Source organism: Teleopsis dalmanni, chromosome 2, assembly GCF_002237135.1.
Source record: "Teleopsis dalmanni isolate 2A chromosome 2, ASM223713v2, whole genome shotgun sequence".
NCBI classification, from domain to species: Eukaryota; Metazoa; Arthropoda; class Insecta; order Diptera; family Diopsidae; genus Teleopsis; species Teleopsis dalmanni.
Window position 1 is genome coordinate 197,451,002 of NC_051847.1, and position 24,042 is coordinate 197,475,043.

Below are 24,042 nucleotides of genomic sequence, written 5' to 3' on the forward strand. Positions count from 1 at the left end.
TTTAAAAGATAGTGAAAAATAGAGAGACATAAATGGAGAAAAAGAAATATATAAGATAGAAGAAAACAGAAGGAAACAAAAATGATAACGAAAGAGAGAAATAAATGAAGAATTAAAGTGGAAACGGAAACACAGAACAGTGGTTAGCAATTCAATCTTTCAATCTCTCTGAAAGGGAGACAAAGATAAAATGATAAAAAATAAGACGACGGGAAGGACACAGTTATAAAGTAAAACAAGGCAATAACGAATTTAAAAGATTAATATTGAAAACCTGGGAAGGACAGAGAAAACCTGAATCTATTATAAATATTTAAGAAAAGGAGGGAGTAAAAAAGATTTCGCTTCAGACAAAATGATTAAAATTGAGATACCGGGAAAGACAGAGTTATAAGTAAGAGAGACCCGGGTACAACAGTGAGAGATTAATATTGTAAACCTGAGAAGGACTGAGGAAAACTGAATCTAATGATAGATTTTTAAGCAACCAATGAACACTGAAGTTAGTTAAAAAGGAAAAATAATAGTATACTCTAAATAACAAAGCGATAAAACGTGAATACCAGCTAAATAAAAAAGCCAGTTAACAGCACCGAAAAAGTGAAAAAAAAGAGCAGTAAATAGTAAAAAAATATAATTTTAAAAAAACTTTAATTATAACATTTTTTTGATAATATAAGCTAAGTTAATGCTATTGTGTACATATTAAGTAACTTCAATACTCAAAAAATAAGATACTTTACTTTTTGTGGTTCCAAATGTTAAATAAGCAAATAGATAGGATGAAAAATATAATTGAAACTGGACGCATATTTTTTGAGCAATAATAGAGGCATTTAAGTACATAAAATATGTCACCCATACACAGCAAGTATAACATGATATTATATGCCATGTAAATATTTAATTTTTTCGCAATAAAATTTGTTGAATATAATTAAAATTTAACTTCCTATTTGGTATTTGAAGAAACACAATAAACCAAAAAAAGTATAAAACTTTTTGTGTAAAACTATTAAAATAAACGATGACAACGACAACAATCAACACTTACTTAAATGTGTAATAACAATTTGATATAAATTGTCTATATGTATGACAACAAATTGTAAGAAATAATGATGTACGCATAAAAAAGCCATAAAAAAAACACTCAGTTTTATATTCAAAAAGAGTATTCACAATAAACCCAGACACAAATTTTATTAACAAAAACATTGTAGCTGCAAATAGTCCAAAACGTCGGCCAATAACGGCTTAAATCAGACACAACAAAGACATGTGTGGCAGCAATTAAAGCCAATGGCTTAAATGATTGACAGATTAATTGTCGAACGCTATGTCAACAAACTGTCGATAAATGATAAAAAAAACACCACAGAAATGGTAAGGCAAGGGGACACTTAAGAATTTCGATAATGGTACTATGGATAAAAAAAAAGAGAGCAATGGAATTTTTAATTTAATTGAAATAAAAAATAATATTGTTTTTAAAAAATTTTCCAGAAAAAATTTGTTTAATTATAATTGAAAAATTAAGAATAATTTATAACTTCCTTAACCGTACGAAAGGCAAAATTATTATGCATAGCACGAGTGGCGAGCACACTGCCAAACTCCAGACTAACATTTGTCTAAATTATTATTATTCGTAAGTTCAAATTCTTTGGAATAATGCAAAATTTCCACTCATAAACAATAAGTGTCTGAGTAAAATATTTGCAACATTGTAAAAATATTTTTTTAAATTGATTTTGACCAAAATTTTTGGCTAAAAACAATAAAAAGAATATATTTTCGCCAAAGAAAAAGTTTGAAAATTTTTTATTAATCATTGTTTTTACACCACAAAAATCAATTAAAAATGCTAAACATGATTTGAGTAAGGAAATCATAGCCTGGCTAATGGTGTCAACTCTGCTGTTAAAATACACTGAAAAAAAAGTAGACTAAAATAGGCTACTACAGTACAGCTTAGCTATATATGGAAGCAGAAATTTTTATTAACTAATATTAGTCATTAAACTTTTATACACATGCTATTAATTATTAACGTGTTAATTAAAAACAGATATAGTATTACGTATATATCTAATAAAAATATAATTGAAGCATTGGTTTTTAATTAAAGACAAAACTCATACGAACGAACGAACAAACAACTCGAACAATCAATGCACAAAACAAACGGAATATTTGTAAAGAATCTACCTCGATACTCGAAAAATGTGCAATTGCAGATTTTGACATTTGATTTTGTGTTTGATTTAAATTAATTGAATTACATTCCAATTGTTGTTGCTGCTGATGTTGTTGTTGTTGCTGCTGCTGTTGTTGTTGCAGAATAATCGGACTAAATGTTGGCGCAGTTGCTGCATTGACGGTAGATTCAAAAGTCATTGTTGCAATAGGTGCCGCCGTTTGCAACATCGGCTTTGAGCCATAAGCATAAAATCCAGCAACATGTTGCGTTTGTTGCTGTACTGCGGGCTGCGCTTGTTGTTGCGGAAGTTGCATTAAAACACCGCCACCATTAATTGGCTGTTGCTGCAGCTGTTGTTGTTGTTGTTGCTGTTGCTGTTGGTAAAAAGATTGCTGCAAATTCCCAACACTTAAATTAGTTGGCTTCGCATATAAATACGGTTCAAATGTTTGTAAAACTTTGCGTTCATTTTGTTGCTGCTGTGGGCCCTGCTGTGGGTTATTACTATAATAAGTACCTCCAACTTGTTGTTGTTGTTGCTTTGTTACTTGTCCTAAATGCAATTGTTGTTGTGGATAAGCTGCCATCACCGTAGGACGTTGTGTTGTAGTGAATGAAGCTGAATGGGTAATTGGATTGCGACGTTGTTGTTGTTGCTGCTGCTGCTGATGCATTTGTTGCTGTTGCATTTGTTGTTGTTGATGTTGCGGTTGATAAGCATACACCACTTGTTGTTGTTGTTGTGGATGTTGTTGAAATTGCGTTGTAGTAGCGTATATTTGTTGGGGAATTGTCGTTGGTGCAATATATTTATTTTCTTTATTAGTGCTTTTTTGTAAAAATGCTGCTAGACCTGTAGCAGGTTTAGGTTGTGTTGGTAATTGTTGTTGCACTAATTTCTTAGCAACATTTGTTGTTGTTGGTACTTGTTGTAATTTGTGTTGCTGCTGCTGATGATGTTGTTGTTGTTGTTGCTTTTGCATAAAAGGATCAATACTACCACTCATAGCTGAGCAAGCAAACGAATTCCAATTTAAGAAAGGACGCTTATGTTGCGGATAATTTTGCACATGTTGTTGTTGTTGCTGCTGCTGTTGCCTCAACATATTTTGCTGTTGTAAATGTTGTTGTTCTGGATTTTGGTGATGCTGTTGTTGCGGTTGTGGTAGCGGTTGTTGTTGCTGTAGTATACACTGTCTTTGATAAGCAGTTTGAATTTGTGATGTTGAATTGGATTTTCCAATAGGAAAATTTTTCTTAACAAATTGTTGCGTTGCTGCTGTTGGTGCAGTTGTTGTTGATGTTGCAATACTAGCTATTGGTAAAGGTATTTGTGATGCTGTTGTATTTGTTTCTGTAGTTGTTTTGCTTGTGATTGGTTTGCCTAAATTTTGCAAGGATTCTTGTTTTGCAATCAATTTATTGTCTGTTATTGTTGCTGATGTTGCAATTGCAGCAGCAGCTGCAGTCTGAGCAGCAGTAGTAGCAGTTGTTGATGGTGTCATTGTTAACGTTGATTTATTATTGTTGCTTATTTTTAGCATGTCAGCTACAGATTTTTCTACTTTATTGTCGGTTTCTTTTTGACGTTTCGACAATTCTATATTGGCAGCACTTTGCGTTTTTGTTATCTTGTAATTGCTGCTATTGCTGTTACTGTTGTTATTGCTACTTGTGGTACCTGTTGTTTGCTTTGATTGTTGTTGCTGTGCTTTACTATCCGCTGCAGTTGAAGGTATATGAAATGATGACGTAAACTTTGATAATTGCGGTAGATGTGTAGCGCAGCAATTCGTTACTGTCACACTATTTGTACTGATCGTGCTATTGCTTTTCTCGGACTTACGTTCGAGGGACGGAGATTCTGTTGCTTGAGCAATATCGCTAATTGAGTTTGTATTCTCATTGATTTTTGCTAGTTTAGGTTGCATATGCTGCTGCTGTTGCTGTTGTTGCTGTTGTTGCAGTTGAGTTTGTTTTTGTCGCATCATTAGCTCATCACTTAAGGGTGATGTTGGTTTTTCATTGGGAGCCACTAAAGAAGTAGTCATCGCTGGTGCGAGAGGTGTTGCTGTTGACTTATTTGCTAATTGATGCTGGCATGAGTCAGATGCATGTAAATGTGACTGACTCATTTGAAAGGGACTATATTTAGTTGAGGCTCCAACACCTAAAATACTTGAACTAGATGAACTTTTCAATAGGCCGCGGTAGGGATTCGCTATAACTGCAGTAGATGTTGATGACGCATTGCTATTAATTGTTGCGGCTGCAATTTTCGGTTGACTAATTTGTTTTGCCACAGTTGTTGCATTAGAATTTGTTTCCTTTTGCTGTACCTGTGCTGGCAAGAGTATAGCAGTGTTTGAAGTACTACGAGTTAGAGATGGTAAATGCTTCATATAGGTTGGTATGTGTGTTTTGCTATTGGAACGAATCAAATTATTTGTCATGCCAATACTCTGTGGTACCCCAACGGAGGGTACATGAAAAAGTGAAACACTTTTGTTTAAATTAGTTGTCATTGGTTCAGAAATTTGCGGATTATTAATTTTTACTGGCACTCTGCTTACGAAACCATTCGGCGAGTTAAAAGTAGTGGGTCCAGTGGTTTGTGGATTTTCATTGCAAATCAACTTATAGAGATCTTCCTTGGTAACTGCTTGCCTCACTTTCATGTCCAAATGTGATAGAGAAGCATTTTTCTGCAATTTGTTGGGTTTGTATAATTCTTTCTGCGCTGCCTCTGCGACAGTTGGATCAAATATCGCCAACTTCTTTGCAGTTTGTGCGTCCACCTTTAATGGTGCACCTGCTGCGCCTAATTGAGTATTACAAATTTTCTCGTAATTCCAAAAGGTACGTTTTGGTGTCTGTCGTTTTTGTGATGAGGCTATATTCTCAGTCCAAAAATCATTCATCAGTTGTTTATTTAATGATAAGTTTGAACCTGTTGTTGAACCATTCTTATCTTGTGCATCTAATGGTGTTGATTGTGGTAAATAGGAGTGCATACTTTGATATAATTGTTGCGTCGAGTGTGGCATATTAGAACTAGATACACTTCTTTGTAGTTTTGGAGCTTGAGTAGTATTACTTGGCGCCCCTAAAGCAGCAAATATAGAGGGATACGCCATGCGTGTTTTATGTGCTTGATTTGTATTAGGTGGAGTTTGTTGACTGGACAATTGGTGACCAAAATTAATGGATGAAGATTTGCTCAAGTTATTATTTGGTAGGTAAGCACTACTTGTAGGTAAGGCTGGTTGCTGAGTCTTAGTAAAGTAAGCAGGTGTTACATTTTGTTGTGAGTTAGATTTTGACAAAGGTTGTTGACGTTTCTTCAAACGCTCACAGAGATCTTCACATTCTTTGAATTCTTGATGTATTTTCTTATCGATTTCACTGTAGTCTGGCAAACTCTTCAAATATTTATTCATCATTTCAATTTCGGCATCGTAAAGATTAGCATCCATTTTGGAATTATGTGCAGCTGTGGCATTAATTTCATCTAATTCCTTCTGTTGGGCAATGAGTTTATCAAGATCAATTTCAGACAGCGGCTGCGTTGTAATTACCGGCATTTTGTTACTATTTTGATTATTTTGAGCATTCACAGTTGGTAGTTTGGTCGTGCTCCGAGGTGTAAAAGACTGTTGTGTTGGATGTCCATACTTATAACTTGAATTATTTCTGACCATTTTTGGACTAGCATTTAACAGTTGTTGTACATTACTGCTAGAGTTATGTTTTGGTGCACGACAAGGCAGCGGTGGTGGTGGTGAAGTTGAGGGTGTAGAAGGCGTTGAGTTTGATGAGGATAATGACAGACTAGATGGCGGGCTAGAAGTTATGGTAGCCATCATTCTAGGTGGCACTGCGGGTATAGCAATTGGTGAAGTTATAGCACCTGTAATGGCATTATAGGACAATGGTGGATAGTTCTTACGCGGTAATGGTGGTGTTGATTTCGGACTTCCAGGTAACAGTGATCGATTTTTACGTATTGCTAATGGCGACGATATAGGTGAACGTAGACCGCTTTTTGTTTCAGCTTTACTGGACGACAACACCGTAGCGAATTGTGGTGACATTATTTTAAAAAGTTGTTGCTGATGTTGTGGTGGTGTTTGACTAAGTTGATGTGGCGACTGATTGGTAAAAGATATGCAAGTGGGTTTCTGCATATTTTCCTCTTTACTAGGTTGACTAATGGTTTTATGTGTAGGTGTCGTAGTAGCCGCCAGCGTATTACCTGTACTGCTTGTTGAATTAGACGCCACATTGCCATATGATATATTTTTTACAGCAGATTCTTTACTTGACATTGTCGTTGCTGTGTGCTGATTGCTAGCAACTGGTGACGGTGTTTCATTTGCAGCTTTTGTTGCGTTATTTGTAGTTTGCAGCAAGTCATTTTCACTCATTTGGTATTAGAATGTTTTTTTTTATATTTTTATCGAAATGCAATGCAAGTTGCATATGCGTTTCTATGTGTTGTTATTGAACCAATATCACACAAAAAATGTTTAATTAGTTATTCACTATATTTTTTTTATATATGGCAGATGCAATTAAAACTAAATAACAATACTTTATCTGCAGATAAAAAAAATTTTAGCTCATCTATTTTTGTCTTGTTTGGGTCAGAAAATTTTATGTATAATTTAAGTTCAAATTACATTTTAATAACAAAAATAGAATCATCATCTCTCGAGGCGCATTTTGTCTTACACTGTGATTAATAAATTATTATTAAGTAATTAGTACATATCGAATATGGACACAAAATGTAATTAAGTTAAAAATACTTTTATCAATCTTATTTAATTTTAATTAATTATATAAACAGACATATTAATTAAAAATTATAGCAATCTCCACGAATATTTTGTATAACTACTAATCAATTTTGCATATTATTCAATGATAATCAGAACAAAAATTTGTAAAAAAATTTTGAATATTATATATATACCTACATATATTGAAATGCCTGTTTCGAAGACGAGCTTTGTCTCCTTTGTCAATCTTAATATGATATCGAGATAAATTCTTCTCAAAAACATTGAACAAATATAAAAGGATAGACAATCACTTGACGCACGACAAACACTTTTACTGACGACACTGGCACATTATTCCAACATATATAACCAACCTGTAGATATTGTTCCGGTATTTTGCTATTTTTAGGTACAATAATTTTCTTGATAATAATAATTTTATCACCTTCAATCTTCTGTATGGTAATTGGTACACCCATTTGTGGGCGTAAGGTTTTCAATTGTTGTTGGCTAACCGGCACGGTGCGTATAGCCGTAACTTGAGGTCCTGTTAGTATACCACCAGGATTTGGTTTAGTAGGCATTGCTGTAGTTGTGGCAGATTTTTGTAAATTTGTAGGCGCAGGTTTTGGCTTTGGTTTCTGTGCCGGTTTGTAGTCCTTGTTATCACTGCGTACTATAGACAAATGATACAATGGTTTATCATCGTCGAGTATACTTTTTTGTGGTTCTGTCTTCTTTTCAACCTTACGCAAAACAACACCCAACATTGGCGCAACATTTTTCTTAACTGTTATGGTAGTTTTTGGTGGTGATACTTTTTTTAAATTTACACCAAGTTTAACTCCAACTGGTGGTGGCGTTTTGGTGCGATGTACCATCTTGCCGGTAGGTATTTCTCGTTTTATAGTATCCTCAACAATTTTATGTATTTCGGCTAATGTTAGACCAGATTTCTGTACAGTCTTTGTCGCCGGAGATTTTGACTTTGATTTTGATTTTGATTTGGATATTGTTTTTCTTACTCTCTCAAATGTTTTATTTATAGTATTTTGTGACTGCTTTAGACTTTGTTCCGGCGGGGTCATCGATGTATTTGATGTACTCTCTTCAATTAAGTCAACTTTAGCTGGCGGAAAAACTGCTGTTAAGCTATTTTTACGTGCTTCCATATTTGGAGTTGAATATGTTTTGGTCAGTGGAAAAGCATTTGCAGCTGGCACTTTAACTGTTGCTGAAGTGGAGACTGCTGTTACATCAATTGAATTACTCGCAATACTACTACGGCGACTAGCATTATTGCTAGTATTTACTGAGGCTGAAATACTGACAGAACCAGTACAAGCTGAAGCACCAGAGCCAACACTGCTAATACTGGAACTATGTAGACGATCTGGTGCCAAACTTCGTTCATAATGTATTTCACGCAGAGGTGGTGAATATGAACGTTCACGTTCATGTTCATTTGCAAGTAGCCGCTCTCTACGTTGCATGCGTATCAACTCAATTGAATCAGCAATAGAAGCTTTTTCTGCGGTTTCAGATTCATCAATCGACGAATTAGAAGTAGAACATTTGTTCTGCATTTTATCAACAGTTGTGGTCTCTTGACCTTTGTGCAAATTCTCAGGCAATTGCAGTTCTAGTTGCGGTTTTGTAGCAGTAATATTAGCAGCCTGTGAGTCAACAGCGGTAAATGTGTCTAGCACAAGTTGAGCCATACCATCGTCAAATACATTGGGCAGTGATGTAATGCGATCACGTAGTGCAGAGCAGGGTAAATGTTGCGCTTTACTTTGCTCTGCATATGTCTCAGTGGGGCTAGGGGATAATGGTGTTGTTGCTATAGGTGATATAGACGTAGAGGCAGCAAATTTTCGGGCTGTAATTGCAGTCACTGCTGTAGATGTAGGCGAAACACTTAATGATAGTGTTGCCTTTTCTAACGAAACACTGCTACTGGTGTTAGGCGTCAAGTCTTTTGTCGTTGCTGTTGTAGCTACCTTTATATTTGCGGTATTTGGTGATTCATTGGATGTTGCAGCTTTGCGCGCTAAAGCAAAGTCAGTTGCTGTCATCTGTTTGACGCTTAAACGTCGTTCAGCATTAACCATAACAATTTCAGTGCCTCCATTACTAGTAAGGTCGGGGCAGCCTAGCGCGATTAATTCGCTCAATTCGTTCGACATTTTTTTTCCTTTATAGAGTATTTTATTTTTCTTGCAAATCGGTTCACCAAAATTGTGTAGTGTTGTGCAGTGCAGTGCAGTGTCGTACGTTCAAGGTTGTCACTGATTTTTTGAGGTTTCAATTGTAAGAAAAAATTTCTTAGCCTTAGTCTTAGTTAGTTATAAGTTTAAAGCGCGGTTCGATATTTCTATGAACATTAATTAAGCGTAAAAATGTAACACTTTTCAATGTTAATAAAGCACTTTCAGTTCTACTAATTTTTTTTTCTTTTGTATAATTTTTAGTTTTTTTATAATAATTTGTTTTTATCTTTAATTGTGATTATTTAACTATTTATTTTTAATGTTTTTACTAATTAGAGAAATGTTGTTATTCACTCGATCGTTTTTTCAGAAATGCGTTTAAGGTAGACACTGTGCCAATATGAATGAATTTTATGGTTTTATCATTAACGTGGCAAATACGCATGACTGCCACAGAATTCAATGTCAATGTAGTGTCTAGTTTTGCGCAAATTTCTTTTGGTTAATGAGATTTTTGGCACCTAATATATAAATAAGAATTTATAGACAATAAGAAATAAAAATAAAAGTAATTCATTATAAAGGAAACGAAGAAATGAAAGACATATGTCGATTTCAATTAAAATATTTTAACAAATCAAACTAAATTCCTCAATGCATTCATTATGATCAAATCATTTAAGTTTACTTTTATATGAGTTATATATTTATTTAAACAAATACTATTTAATTATTTATTTTAATAAGCGACACTACAAAGTATTACTTAAAAATTCATTGAGAAAAAAAAAAAATAGATCATTTCTAAACATTTTTTTAATACAGGAAACAAATAAAAACTATCTATTATCTTGAAATAAGTACATCAAGTTCCTTTGAACTTTACATCTTTAAACGAATTGAATAAATTTTGTTTAAATGTAAAGTGCTTTTTATATTTAAATTTACTTATTATCTCTGTCAAATAAATCAGGTATACATGGCTCTATACATAAATAGTTTATGTATGCATTTCTTTGTAACCTTGATCTTTACAATTGTTTAGATATAAACTATTTTCTATATACCATAGTTTATAAGAATTGTGCTTTATGTGTAAATGTTTTTTTTTGTTTTTTGCTATATATATTATGTACAAAAAGTATTGTTTATAAAATGAAACCTTAACTGATCATCCCTTCTATTATTAGAAGATATTATCTATAATGGAGATAGGACTGCTGGTAATAGAAATTAAATAATCAAGTTTTGTATTGTAACAAAAACTAAAATTTTTATAATATCTACAATTATTGCTTAGTCTGATGAACTGATAAACAATAATCTAGTCAAGGCGCAAAGAGCGGTTTTGAAGAAACCTCGCAGTTAACAAAGAATAAAAGTGCTCAGGTGCACTGACTCAACTAGCCTCAAGATAATAATTAAAATATTCCCAAACTATTTATTTATAGAGTGATAATATCAAGAATCTGTAAACGTTTCGGGACGTTTCCGCTTTACGTGCAAAATAATAGCTTTAAGAAGCACTTAGTGTTGATTTAGTCGTTATATTTCATAAATTTCTACAAATAACGAATAACATTGAAAGTTTTAAGCCAATAATAAAACTCAAGCATTAAGCATTATTGAATAAATAACTTTATAGAATATTTCTATTAAAGGAATTATAAAGCACTGATCGATCAATTTATTAAATCATGAAGAAGTTGTCCATTAATTAATAAGAAAATTGTTATATGACAACCAAAAAAAATGTGTCTTAGAAATACAAACTTATTAAAGCATAATTGGTGAAGATAATAAATAGATCTTTTAAAATTTTTGTGTAAATTCAAATGAAACAATTATAGGGGATAGACTACTACTAAACACAATAGAAAAAACGAAAGTAATTATATTGTTTAAGCTACGTAAGCAGCATAATGGTTAACTAGATCGAAGGTAGGTGAAGATACTACTACGATATCTCCTACAAGCAAAATAAAAAATATCTATTGATTTTATTTTCCTTTTAAAACAGTAGTATTTTTCTTAAAATAGTATAGAGTTCAAAGGAATTTATAAAATCCAACAATCCTATTGTAGTATCACGAGGAACTTATTCTACGATGTCAATCGGGTATGTCAATCGACGCGATGTTTATTCCAACAAGTGGAACTATTGTAGGAAGACAAGAATTCATATAAAATGCAATAAATACCTCTTAAAACAGTGTTTGGAAAAATTAGGAAGGAGAGTCTTTTAACAAAAGTCTGTTCTTAATGTGTAAAAAAAATTAGGCAAATGATCAGCGAAAAAAACCTTAAACGCATTTCTTTAACTAAATCATAACCTATATTCGAATTTTGGTGTTAATTAAAAAAATTATAATTTAAAAAAAAAAAAAAACCAATGGTTAAGTTAATAAAATTTGCGCACACGAGAGAGAGAGCGTGAGTAGGGGGAGGGAGAGGGGAAAGGAAAATTGAAGAATATTTCCTATTTACTGCAGATAAAATTAAGTTAAAAATTTGCGCACGTATTTTCGAGATTTTTGTTTAAGTTTATATTATTTTGGCAAATTTATAGCATCTTTTTTTTTTTTTGTTTTTCTTTTGTATTTGAAATAATGTTTTAGTAAATTTGAAGAAAGGAAAACATTTTAGTTTGTTTCGAATGCTTATATAAAAATTTTTTATTTTATTTTATTTCATTTTACTTTATTTTTTATTTCTTTTATTTCTTTTTGTTTAAAACAAATTAAACTTTTTAGTAGCACATAAAGTAGAGCAGGGAAATTCAACAATTTTACTTTTGCTACTGTCTACACTTTGACGATCGGAAGATTTATTTAAATCAAGTCAATAAAATTTTGGTTAAAAATATTTTATTAATTTTTTTTTTAAATATAATTTAACTCTTGTTTCTTATGAAAATCTATGCCACAACAGCTTTAAATGAATTTTTCTTTTATATTATAAGGCAACAGATAAACAAATTCATGCCTTTTTAATGGAAAACTGCTGCGCTTATTTGCTTTTTATTTTTCACTTAAAATAGAAACTTTCGCATCTAAAAATAAAAACAACACAATTTAGATACACTGAATATGTTGATCATTTTCGTTTGTATGTAGCGCGCTTTATAAGCGAATGTGTGTTGTGTAGATTGCTTTGATATACTTCAATATTATATACAGGGTATGGACACTAAGATAGAAACAAGTAAAAAAAAACACAAATATGTTTTTATTAATATTAGTTTTTTTTTTAAAAAAAAATTATTTAATTTATGTTTTTTAATAATATTAAAATATTTTTTATTTCACTTTACGCAGTTAAGAAAAAAATCTAATTCATTGCAAAACATAAGACACACGCACAGATACTTTTTTTTTTGTGGTGCAAAAAGGGATCATCGCAGTGCTGTAGGGGGTGACTTTGTGCTCATTTGTATGGCAACACACAATTCACTTTGATTTTCATTTGTGTTATTTTTAAAACACTTAATATAATTATTTTTGATCGTTAAATTGTTAAATTTGCAATACTTTCATCCATGTTATATCACCATGTTTAAATAATAATTACGAAAAAAAAAAAAATAATAATAATATTGAAGAAAAATTTATTTTTTTCCATAAGATTTGCATCTTGAAAATTATTCACAGGTTACACGAGCAATTAATTTAGAAAATAATTTCCAATATTTTATGGAAATATTTGTAATTTTTTATTGCATATCTCGAAAATACGTTGAAGATCATTTATTAAAAATATACATATATATGTATATATGATTTTTTTAAAGACTTTTTTACACACGCACGCACTTCATTAGAAAAAGGTGAAAAAACAAAAACTATTTATTATTTACACCGTCTGTTGTGCTCTTTTTTGGTTACAGAAAAAGCAGCAAAAAAATTTTTTTAAAGAAAATAATTTTCTTTCACGTTTCACGCTCGTTGCACACAACCTTCTAATGAAGATCTTAATCTTCGTCTGATATAGTTTTCGAAAATCAAACATTCGCCAGAGCACAAGCACAGGAGATTCAAATTAACAGAAATCTTATAAAATCTTTACTGTATCAAACAGCACCAACCAGCAGCAGCAGAAGTATCGCAGAAGAATCACCAGCAACATCAGTGGCAAACCAACAACAAACAGCAATAAAAAAATTGCAAAGATACAAAAATAAACAACAACAAAACACACTAAAGTATGATGAAAACACATTTTCGAAAATAACTCGAAATTTTTCCTTTTCGCGGTTAGAGAAAAATGCGCGCGCAACTAAAATTTGTACGAATTTTCAAAATCTCAAATTTTCTCACTGACGTCACGCTTTTTTTGACAATCAGCCCGCCATGTTTTGTTATTTGTTAGCGTTTTTGACATTTGCGAAAAACTCACGAAAAGAAAGGAAAATACATATGCCATATATAACATCAAAGCATAATAGTGAAAAGATAGAAAATGTTTACATAAACAAGTGTGCTTTTATAGAACAGATGAGGGAAAATTTATATGCTAAAGTAGAAGGTGAAAAAAGTTTTTTATAGAGAAGAAGATTTTTAATTAAAAAAAAATAAAAAAAGAACAAACAATCGAAAGCTTTTTTATGCAGCGATTCTTAAATGGTTTAATATTTGCATAAATATATATAAAATAATATAATTTGATATTATTTATATTCTTATTCTTTTTAGTTTTATTTTTAATTTATTTCAACTTATTCATTTTCTGCTATTTCTTTAAATTCCCCTTTTTCTTATCTCTTTGTTTTTATTATTATCTGCTGTATTTGACGTATTTATTGTCTTTTCACTTTTAATTTTAGCCTCTTCTTTATTTTAATGTTTTATTTTATTGTTTTATTTTATTATATTATTTTATTTTATTTATTATTTTATAATATATTATTATTTTATATTATTTTGTTTTATTTTATGATTTTTATTTTATATTATTATTTCATTTTATTATTTTATTTTATTATTATATTTTATTTTATTATTTCATTTTATTATTATTTTTTTGTTATTATTTTTTTTATTATTATATTTTATTATTATATTTTATTTTATTATTATATTTTATTTTATTATGATATTTTATTTTATTATTATATATTATTTTATTATTATATTTTATTTTATTATTATATTTTAATTTATTATTATATTTTATTTTATTGTTATATTTTATTTTATTATTATATTTTATTTTATTATTATATATTATTTTATTATTATATTTTATTTTATTATTATATTTTAATTGACTTTATTTTTAACTTCAAGTTTTATTGTTTTTATTAAATAATCGAATTTCTTTCTTAATGTGTAAATTTGCTCAATTCTACACTAGTAAGGTTCCACGAGGCTAGCACTAGCTTAGAGGATTTCTGCTATACTAAGAATGGAAGCATGTCACGGGTTCCTATTGTGCAAACCCGTATGCGATAAGCTTATATTAGGGTAATTTTAAAACCAAACTAAAATAAGAAAAATCACTATAATTCAGTAGTAAGTAAACTCTCCTTGAGGGTACGACTAAACATCCCAAAAATAAAAAAAAAATAGAAAAAAAAAAACAAATAAAACGAAGTAATAGAGTTCTATAGTCCATTAAATATGGTATGGTGCATAACGTTGTTCAGATGGGATAAGTTTTCATTCTCCTCTATTTATATTTTTAAAGAATAAGAGCTTATTAAATATAAAGAGGAAAATCGCTATAATTCCATGTCGCGCTCTACTCTACTTAGAGGTTCTACTGATAACCAAAAAAAAAGTTATAATTAATTACTTATGGTGCACTAGTCTGTGTCCAGAGAAAACAACTTTTCATTCTTTGTTTGTTTGTCATTTTTTCTTCCTATAGCATCACTTTTATTTTCATTTATTTTAACAAAAAGTTCAGATTTCCTTTTTTCTATTTTAACATTATTCTTTATTTCTAAGTTACAATTTTTAGTCTCCAACTCAAAAGCATTTAATCAAATTTTGTGAGTTAAATGAATATAAATGATTGAAATTAATTTTGCACGTCTATGGAGAAGAACCTATTTCAGATATAGATACAAGTGACAGCTCGCCCTAAAAGTGGAGCCATTGTAATACCACAGTTTATAACAAAGCAAACTATTCTAAAGAACAATAGAGATAAAGTTACCTCTACCACAGACGGTAATTATGTCACTGAATGACATAAGGCAAAGGTTATCATCTAAACTGGTACCATTGGGTATATATGTGAGGTCGAGAGATCTCAAAGTAGATAACCGCCTTTTGGTTGATTTTTTCGGTAAAAATAATTTAATAAATTATATAAATGTGCAGAAAAATATTGGTAGAATTAATAAATATATTAACTTACTTAAAAACTTTTTTTATATGCATTGATTACACTAGCACTATTTTCTTATACCATATATTACCTGTAGCATTTATTTTACACAAAATTATTTGTCAACAATTAAAAATAATTCTTAACAAATTATAAATATGAGTAATTGTGTTAATTATTTAATATTTAAAAAAGTATAAATGATCTTATAATACTTAATGCACAAAAAGCAAATGAAAAAATTTGTTTATTTATTATTTATTGCTTTAAACAAATATGTTAATTTAAACAAAGCACATGCATAAAAAAAATGTAATTAAATTTATTTTTAGTTACGAAAACTCACAAGATAATCATTATCATGGTCAAGAAAATACTCATCCACTATCCAATCGCCGTAGTATCTATCAAATACTTGATCACATTCTATAACCAAATCGATATGATTGTGTTGACGTTTGATATTTCTGCCTGATATCGATAGGAAATCTTTGAAACCATTATAATAGCGACTTTGTTGTTGTTGCTGCTGCTCTTGCTGTTGCTTAACAATTTGATGTTGCAGCAAAACTATTTGCTCTAATTTACGAAAGAACTGAATCTTGAATGAATTTTTAATTGAAGCACTTTATAAAAAACAAAAACTATTTTTTTTAAAACAACTTTTATCTTAAATTTTGAAAAATAGTTTGTCGGATGACAACCGCTTAGACAAACGTGCTATCAACAAATGTTAAACATGATTTAGATTTAATTGAAATAAATTGTTATTTGTGAAAAGAGATAAAAATTTTAGGAAATTGTATAGCAAAATAAGTGTGATGCTAAAATTTAATTGTTGCAACCGTAAAGATACTTGAAAATGCTCTTTTAGCAAAGGCAAACCAAACGGGCTAGTGGCAGACAACGAGTATTGAGTAAATTTTCGCAAAGGGTGAAGAGGTATAAATAATGCAATGAGAAAGGTTATTCGAAAAAAAGTAAATAAATTTAATTAATAAACAACATTGTTAAACGTCATCACACAGTCGCACACCCACCAAAATAGCGATTTGTAAAAGTCGGAAGTGCTATTGCAATTATTCACATTTACTAGTTATGTTAGTTAGTCATGACCGACCATTTTAGTACACAAATATTAAAAATATTTTTTAGAAGCCCTATTTTTTCAAGTTAATAATAATTATTCAACTTACAAGATAATCATTATCATGATCTAAAAAGTATTCATCTACAATCCAATCGTCGATGTATTGTTTAAATAATACTGAACACTTATAGACTAGATCGGTGCAGTTATCGATTTTGATTGCTGCCGGCAGTTCACGCATTTTATAATAACATGGAATATTGGAATTTTGAAAATTTTCAGCAATCAATTGTGTTCTTGCCAAGTAGCGTTGAAATAACAACATTTCGAAAACTTTTTTTTGACTAAACTAATTCGTCGATTTAATTGTAAAAATGCAAAAGTACAACTAAATGAATAAATTTAAACAAATTATTGTTTTGCTTTTTATTTTATATAAAAATAGTATATAGTACGAATAGAAAGAAAAGTATAGAAGTTAGGATTATCGTCAATTTTGCTAAAATATATATACATAATTTGGCAAATGAATAATTTGTATTTATTTTTATTTTTCAAAGTAGCAAAAAGAAAAAAATATTTCACGGTAATGTAAGATCAGAGTATCTGACAATCTTGAAAAGTAAAACAAATGTTATTTATTATATTTAAAATGAAAAAAAAAAAAACCTAAAAACTTTTAAAGTTATTATTCATCATATGAGATATGTTTTATATATAAGAAGTACTAGTTCTATATATATTTCCTTTTATATAAATATAGCAATAAAAATTCAATTCGCAAAATAATTACTATATGTATAATTTTACTATATTAATTTTACTATATTTTACTATATTATATTTTACTGTAACTAATTATATTTAATTTACTGGGACGAAAGAAATATATGAGATAAAAATATATAAATATTGTTTAGTAGCACTGATTTATAAAATAAATATTTTTTAAATTGCGTTCACTTGCGCATACAACAATAATATTAATAATATTGTTAATAATATTAATAATATTATTATTGATATTAATTAATTAAATAAATTAAATTGATTAATTAAATTACATAATTAAATCTAATTAAATAGTTAATTAACTTAATTATTAATTAATTAATTAAATTAATTAATTAATTAATTAATTAAATTATTTAATTAATTATTAATTAAGTTAATTAATTCATTATTAATTGAGTTCATTAATAATTAATTAAATTCAAATTAATTAAATATGATCAAATTTATTATTAAAATGTTATTAATAATATTAATAAAATATTATTAATAATATTAATATTATATTATTAATATTATTAATATATTTTATAATATTAATAATATATTATCAATATTATATAATATTATTAAAAATTATAATAATATTATTAAAATATTAAATGAAAAATATTAATACATTATTAAATATTATTATATATTATTTAAAATATTATTATTAAAATATTATTAATAATTATTATTTATAATTACAAATATTTTGATATGTAATGGAGTTATATAATAATATTATTTTTATTTACTTATTAACCTATATAAGTTTATAAACCAAAGCTATGCAAAACAGAGCTATTCTGGCATCAGTGCATCCAAACCTCTAATAATTATAATAGACTAATTGTTAATATTATTAGTTAATAAAATAATAAAAAGTTGATTATTAATGTTATGATCAATCAGTCACATATTGGTAAATAAACCCTGGTTAATTATTAGTATGTTTATATGGAATAATTTTGTAGTGAAATCTTGTTATTTAAGAGCTTAAAACTTATTGTTTGGCTTTAAATAAAAGCGATTTAATAAAGATATGTTATATTGTTTAATAAAAACAAAAAAGTCACATATAAATTATTTCTAAAAAAAAATTATCTTCTAGAATTCTTCTTCTTTCTTGGGTTTAATATTATAATAAATTAAATATGAAAACAATAAACGGATACCTAATAATTATTGCTGTTTAAAACTTATTTTAAATATTACAGTAAATAATTTACTATTTCTTAATAAAACAAGTCCTACCATAAATACTGAACTTTAATGTTAATTATACCTAAAATCAAAACATAAGCACATGATATGTATATTTCACTATCTTAAATATAAAAGGTTAAATGAAATCCTTATAATTATGCACTCTTTTAACTATTTTGAAATGTAATTTCCTTATGTTTTTAAAATTTGACTTTTTCTACTGTTTTTGTTCTTTTCTTTTTTTTTTTTCTTTGTTAATTTTCTGTATAAAAAATGAAAAGTTTTTACCTTAGATTGCGAGCGGTTATTACGTCCACTATCCCGCTCATCCTTAGCGCGATCACGGTGTCGCCTACGTGAACTTGAGTGGGAAGTTTCATCTCTGTAACGATATTTATATACGCGTCTACCTGAAGTGGGTGACTTACGGTGTGAACGTTTGGAACGCTCCTTACGACGTCTAGAGGAACGATCAAAGCTGAAAAATTAAAAAATATAATTAATAATAAATTTATTATAGTTTATGTGTTGTTATATATCTTTTAGAATAACATTGAAATTGCACAAGAAAAAAATTTAAATAAATAAAAATAATTATTTTTAATTATTATTTTAATTTTAACTATTATTACCCTATCCAGTTTTTATACACAGTTTAAAAAATAAATAGTAGTAATTGTCTGAAGAACCATATATCCATAGCTGATCAATTACTTTTTATTAAAAGGTTTACCGATCTTCATTTGACAGCTACAATAGTCTGCGATTCGGAAAGACTTGTACAAGTACTTTACTTTATTGGAAGTTTCTAATCCCAGTCCGTTTTATTTTACTCTAAACAAGCAATCATAAATTATACGAGTATAAACATCGTTTAAGAAAATATAATTTTCTTTAATACTTTAATAGAGATTAAGTTGGGGCTCGTGGAGCCTTATGGGGAAATGATCACGAAGCAAATATAAATTGTTGCTAAGGGGTAGTCCTTAAATTTCAAGCTTCCACCTGCACGTAATGACCTTAATAAACCTAACAACATTGTTTAAGATTGGGTATCCAACCCTAGTAGGCGATAAGGTAATTGACGGAGTGCTGAAAGTTCACTATATACGCTAGTTTGTTGTGTAGTGGTATATGGCGATGGCGGATGAAGTTAAACAAAAGTCAATGGCAACGTCAACGGATTCGGTTAGGAAATCTACCGAATTTAGATCCACGTTAAAGTGGTAAATGAGCCGGATAAAATTTTATTTTGTATCCGAGAAACAGTATACCGCCCTATGCTTCGATAGGAGCGATAGTTAAATACACTTCTATGTATTTGTTATCACCAATGAATTAGTCAAAAAACAAAAAAGCTGGGGCTCGTCCAAAATTTTTATCTTATATTACCTCTAGACCTAATAATTCGAATATCAGGAGTTCTGAGTTCACTGTATTATACACACAAATATAAATATTTATACATTATTATAGAGATATGTTTTTTTAATAAGACTATTTTTTGATCGTACAAATTATAACATATTATTAATTATTATTAATTATTACATTGTTTTCATATTATTTTTAAAATTCTTTTTTTTTATTTTTTTATATTTCACTTTTTAATGATCCCAATTTATTTAAAAATTAACTACCGTTAATCTTTTATGTGTTATTAAAAATATTTTCAGAATATTGTATGAATTTTCGTATTAAATTCTTATTTATTCAAGATTCTTATTTCATTTGTTGTTATTTTTATTGAATATAATATATTTAACATCTTTGAACTTTATATATTACATTAGTATATAATATATATAATTTTTTTTCATAGTTCTAATTATGAAGTCGATTTTTAGAGAACTAATTGTAGAGCACTTAATTTCTTTTTTAAATTTTTATGTTTTTAAATATGTTTTAGAATTTTTTTTATTTTATTTTATTTTTATTTACTAAATTTTTGTTTTGAATCTTATTTTAGTACTTGTCGTTTCTAATTCAGATTTTTATTTTTTAATTTCTTTGAACAAAGCCAAAATAAATATATTTTCTCTGCTCTCTAGAACTATATTATTTGTTGTGGGTATTTGTTTTAGTAATAAATATATTATATTATTTTATAAAAATATACCTACATAAAATCTGTGGCACAGGATTTCATGCTTACTACATCATTTAACTGTCGTCCAATAAGATAGGAAAACTTCCAACACATGTTCTCCTAATGAGATAAGACTTCTTTCTCTATCTGTATTAATTTGTTGAAACAACGTGTTTAATTATAGTGCACTTATGTAGATTGATGGAATTGAAGAATTTATTTTCTATACATATTTATTTATTAAATAATTTCAAATGAAAAGTCAAACAAAAATTTTAAATTATAATAGAACACAACACATCTCCACACATTACGTTTGCCACAGACAAAAACAACATATTTTAGATTACAAATACCAAATCATATTTATTTTTAAAAATATTATTATATATTTAAAAAAAAATTTTTCAACAAAATGTATAACAGAAACATTGCAACATTTTTGTTTTAAAAAAATTATAAATTTTTGCAAAATTGAAAGTACAAAACAACGTCGATCACAGAAAAATGCACAAATTCTACTGAGAGTAGGACTTGAGCGTTCGTTTAAATTTCGCAATTTGCTATTCAAAAGAAAGATGTAAATTAAATTTGTTTAAAAAAGAACAAACGAAATTATCAACAAATTTTAATGACCACCAAATAAAATTGCAAACGAAAAAACGCAAAAATGCAAAAATGCAATCACAGCAAAAATTTTAACATTAATATTATGTTTCTGAAAACATTATAAACTTTTTCGTTTTGTTTCGTAAACATTGCCAGTCTTCTGTTCCGATCTCTGAGTAGTGCCAGAGCATTTTTAAAGAATTTTTGCAGTTGCATGAAAAAAATTTATGACGCACAAATGCAAATATTTGCTTCCTAAACAAATCGCTTTATAGAAAGTGTTAAAAAAAAAAACAAATAAAATAAATAATATATTAAATATTTGATAAGAAACTGATAAGAGCAGGAATTTTTTTCAAGTATTAATAACTGAAAGTAAAAAAAAAAATTTTTATACAAAGAATATCGCATGATTTAACGATAACTGAGAACAGTACAAATACATTTTTTTAGTTATGTTTTATAAATAATAAGTGTAATATAATTGATAAATAAGCCAAGCCCTTATTATTACCACATATCTTTGATTACAATTTTTGTAAATAATTTTGTTTTTTTGACATACATAAGTAAAATCATCAGACCCATCCATTTGCAACGCGAGTCTTTAATTGCAGTTTTTTGTAAAAAATTATATCACAACAAACAATATTTGTCATTATTCAAGAGAAGATTATTTTACTATCTAAACTCCTCAAAGAAAAGCCTCTACTGCAATTTATTAGCTATGTAATCAAAATATATTAGTTGTTAAATAATAGCCGTAATGTTTTCTTTCAGAGTAGTAAAAAAAAATACTCGCAACTTTCTAAAGAACACATGTGAAGCAAAAACAATGCTCTTAAAATCTTCAGAGTTAGGTTTTACTCGTAAAAAACATTGTCTTTAGTTTCAGTGTAGCCATATTTAAAAAACAGTCTTTTGTGGATGTTCACTGGAAATATGTTGCAACATTATAGTAATTCGTTAAAATCATGTGAGCATTTGAGTTACAAACACTATCAAACACATAAATAAATAAATTAATTTAAATATTAAATAATTCTAATATTCATTTTGTTTTCATTTATTTAAAGTAATTAATTTTTACTGTTCACAGTTTTTATTTTTCATATAACACATAACGCAACCAAAAACATATGTCAAAAACAAGCATTTAACATATTTTAAAAGTGATGCCAAGTTTTTCAAACAGACAATGTTGTTTTTTACAACTCTGAAAGAAAAATTTACGTCTAACGTCTTCGACTCATTATAAATAAAATTCCAACTGATAGCATTTAAGGAGAACTGCTATATACAGCTATATACTATAATTAATTACTAAAAATAATGTATACAATTTTCTTAGGGAACGATAGATTTCGAAATAATTTCAATGACGTCTTTAACGATTATAGGACATATGTAACTAATTTCTTAAAGTTAAGAAATTAAAAATTCTTAAGAAATAAAAATCAAGAAATTAAAATCAATTTTGTAAAACTTAACTAATTGGACTAAGGTTTACCTTACGTTGAAATTTGTAATTTGTTAGATAGGAATCAATGGGTTTAGCGATTCATCAACTCCGTACTTATGAAGAATATATGTACCTATTTTATGGACACCCAACTATTTTTTTATTTTGCACTGAAAACAACTTTTTTAACTTAATACAACTTTTTAAAAAGAAAATCAAATATATTTAATAATGCCTTAAGTTACAAGATAATACAATTTTGTAAAAGACTGCAAAACAGCAAAGAGACACATTCTCTACATTCTACAAGCTTACAAAATTATGAGAAAAATACGCACATATAATTCATTTTGAGAAAATTACACAAAAGATTTCCCGGTAAAAGATACAAAGGTACAAAAATAGATAATTATGGTAATTATTTATTTAATTCCCACATACAATGACCTACTTTAGAAGATGCCGGCAAAATTACTTACAAAACAAAAAAAAACAGTGGAAAGAACAAATTTAAGCCTAAACAAAGTGACCGACTGACTAATGGCGATGTTAAGTCAAGTTGCCATTTTAAGTAAATTATTAATGACATAAAAACTTTATTGTATATATTTACATAAGAACATAAAACTTGGGAATATTATAAAAATTTTATAAAAAAAAGGAAAAATAAAAAATTTGTTGTACAAAAAAAAACAATCTAAAATTAAACTAACAATATAAATTAATTAAAACATTTTTTGCAACATGTACGCTATATGCAAATACAGCGTGTTGTTATCAACATGTTTACGTACTTGTAAAATGTTGCAAAGCAGCTATACACCATTCAAGCTTCCTTAAGCAATTCAATATGTATATAAACAAAAATATGTTAAATTTTAATCAAATAATGCAATGACTTTTTGTGTTTATTCACTTTATAGCAATTACCGTAAACATTTTTAATAATAAAATGTTCAAAGTTCGTTCAACAAAAACAGAGAATAAACAATACCATCACACAATATAACCATAAAAGCGAATAAACTCTGAACGAGCTTTACCGCTCAACAAAAACAGCTGTTTAATATATGAACACTAAAAAAAAATCTCTACGAAAAAAAAATAAACAAATAAACAAAAAATTATTTATAAACATTTTTTTTTTCATTTTGTATAAAAGTGAAGATTCACCTTTGTTGTCATGAGTCACAACTTGTTTAAACTATAAATAGCAAATAAAATATAAAAATTTTAACAAAAACTGAAACTGATGCTATGAAAAAAATTA

General features: G+C 28.2%; 1 protein-coding gene across 2 annotated transcripts in view; it reads right to left on the reverse strand.

Annotated features, from left to right (window-relative positions):
- The window catches only part of LOC119683515 (platelet binding protein GspB-like), a 40,700-nt gene extending 31,265 nt beyond the window's left edge, over positions 1-9,435 (reverse strand). The window contains exons 1-2 of one of the 2 annotated variants that reach the window (XM_038097220.1): positions 7,363-9,435; positions 2,212-6,604 (exon numbers count right to left, since the gene is read on the reverse strand). In XM_038097220.1, the coding sequence (XP_037953148.1) occupies positions 2,212-6,604; positions 7,363-9,179 (6,210 nt within the window). In that variant the 5' untranslated portion in view covers positions 9,180-9,435. Of the gene's footprint in view, positions 1-2,211; positions 6,742-7,362 lie in introns of those variants that run through there. The other variant, XM_038097219.1, reaches the window with a different exon arrangement.
- Between the last annotated feature and the right edge of the window lie 14,607 nt (positions 9,436-24,042).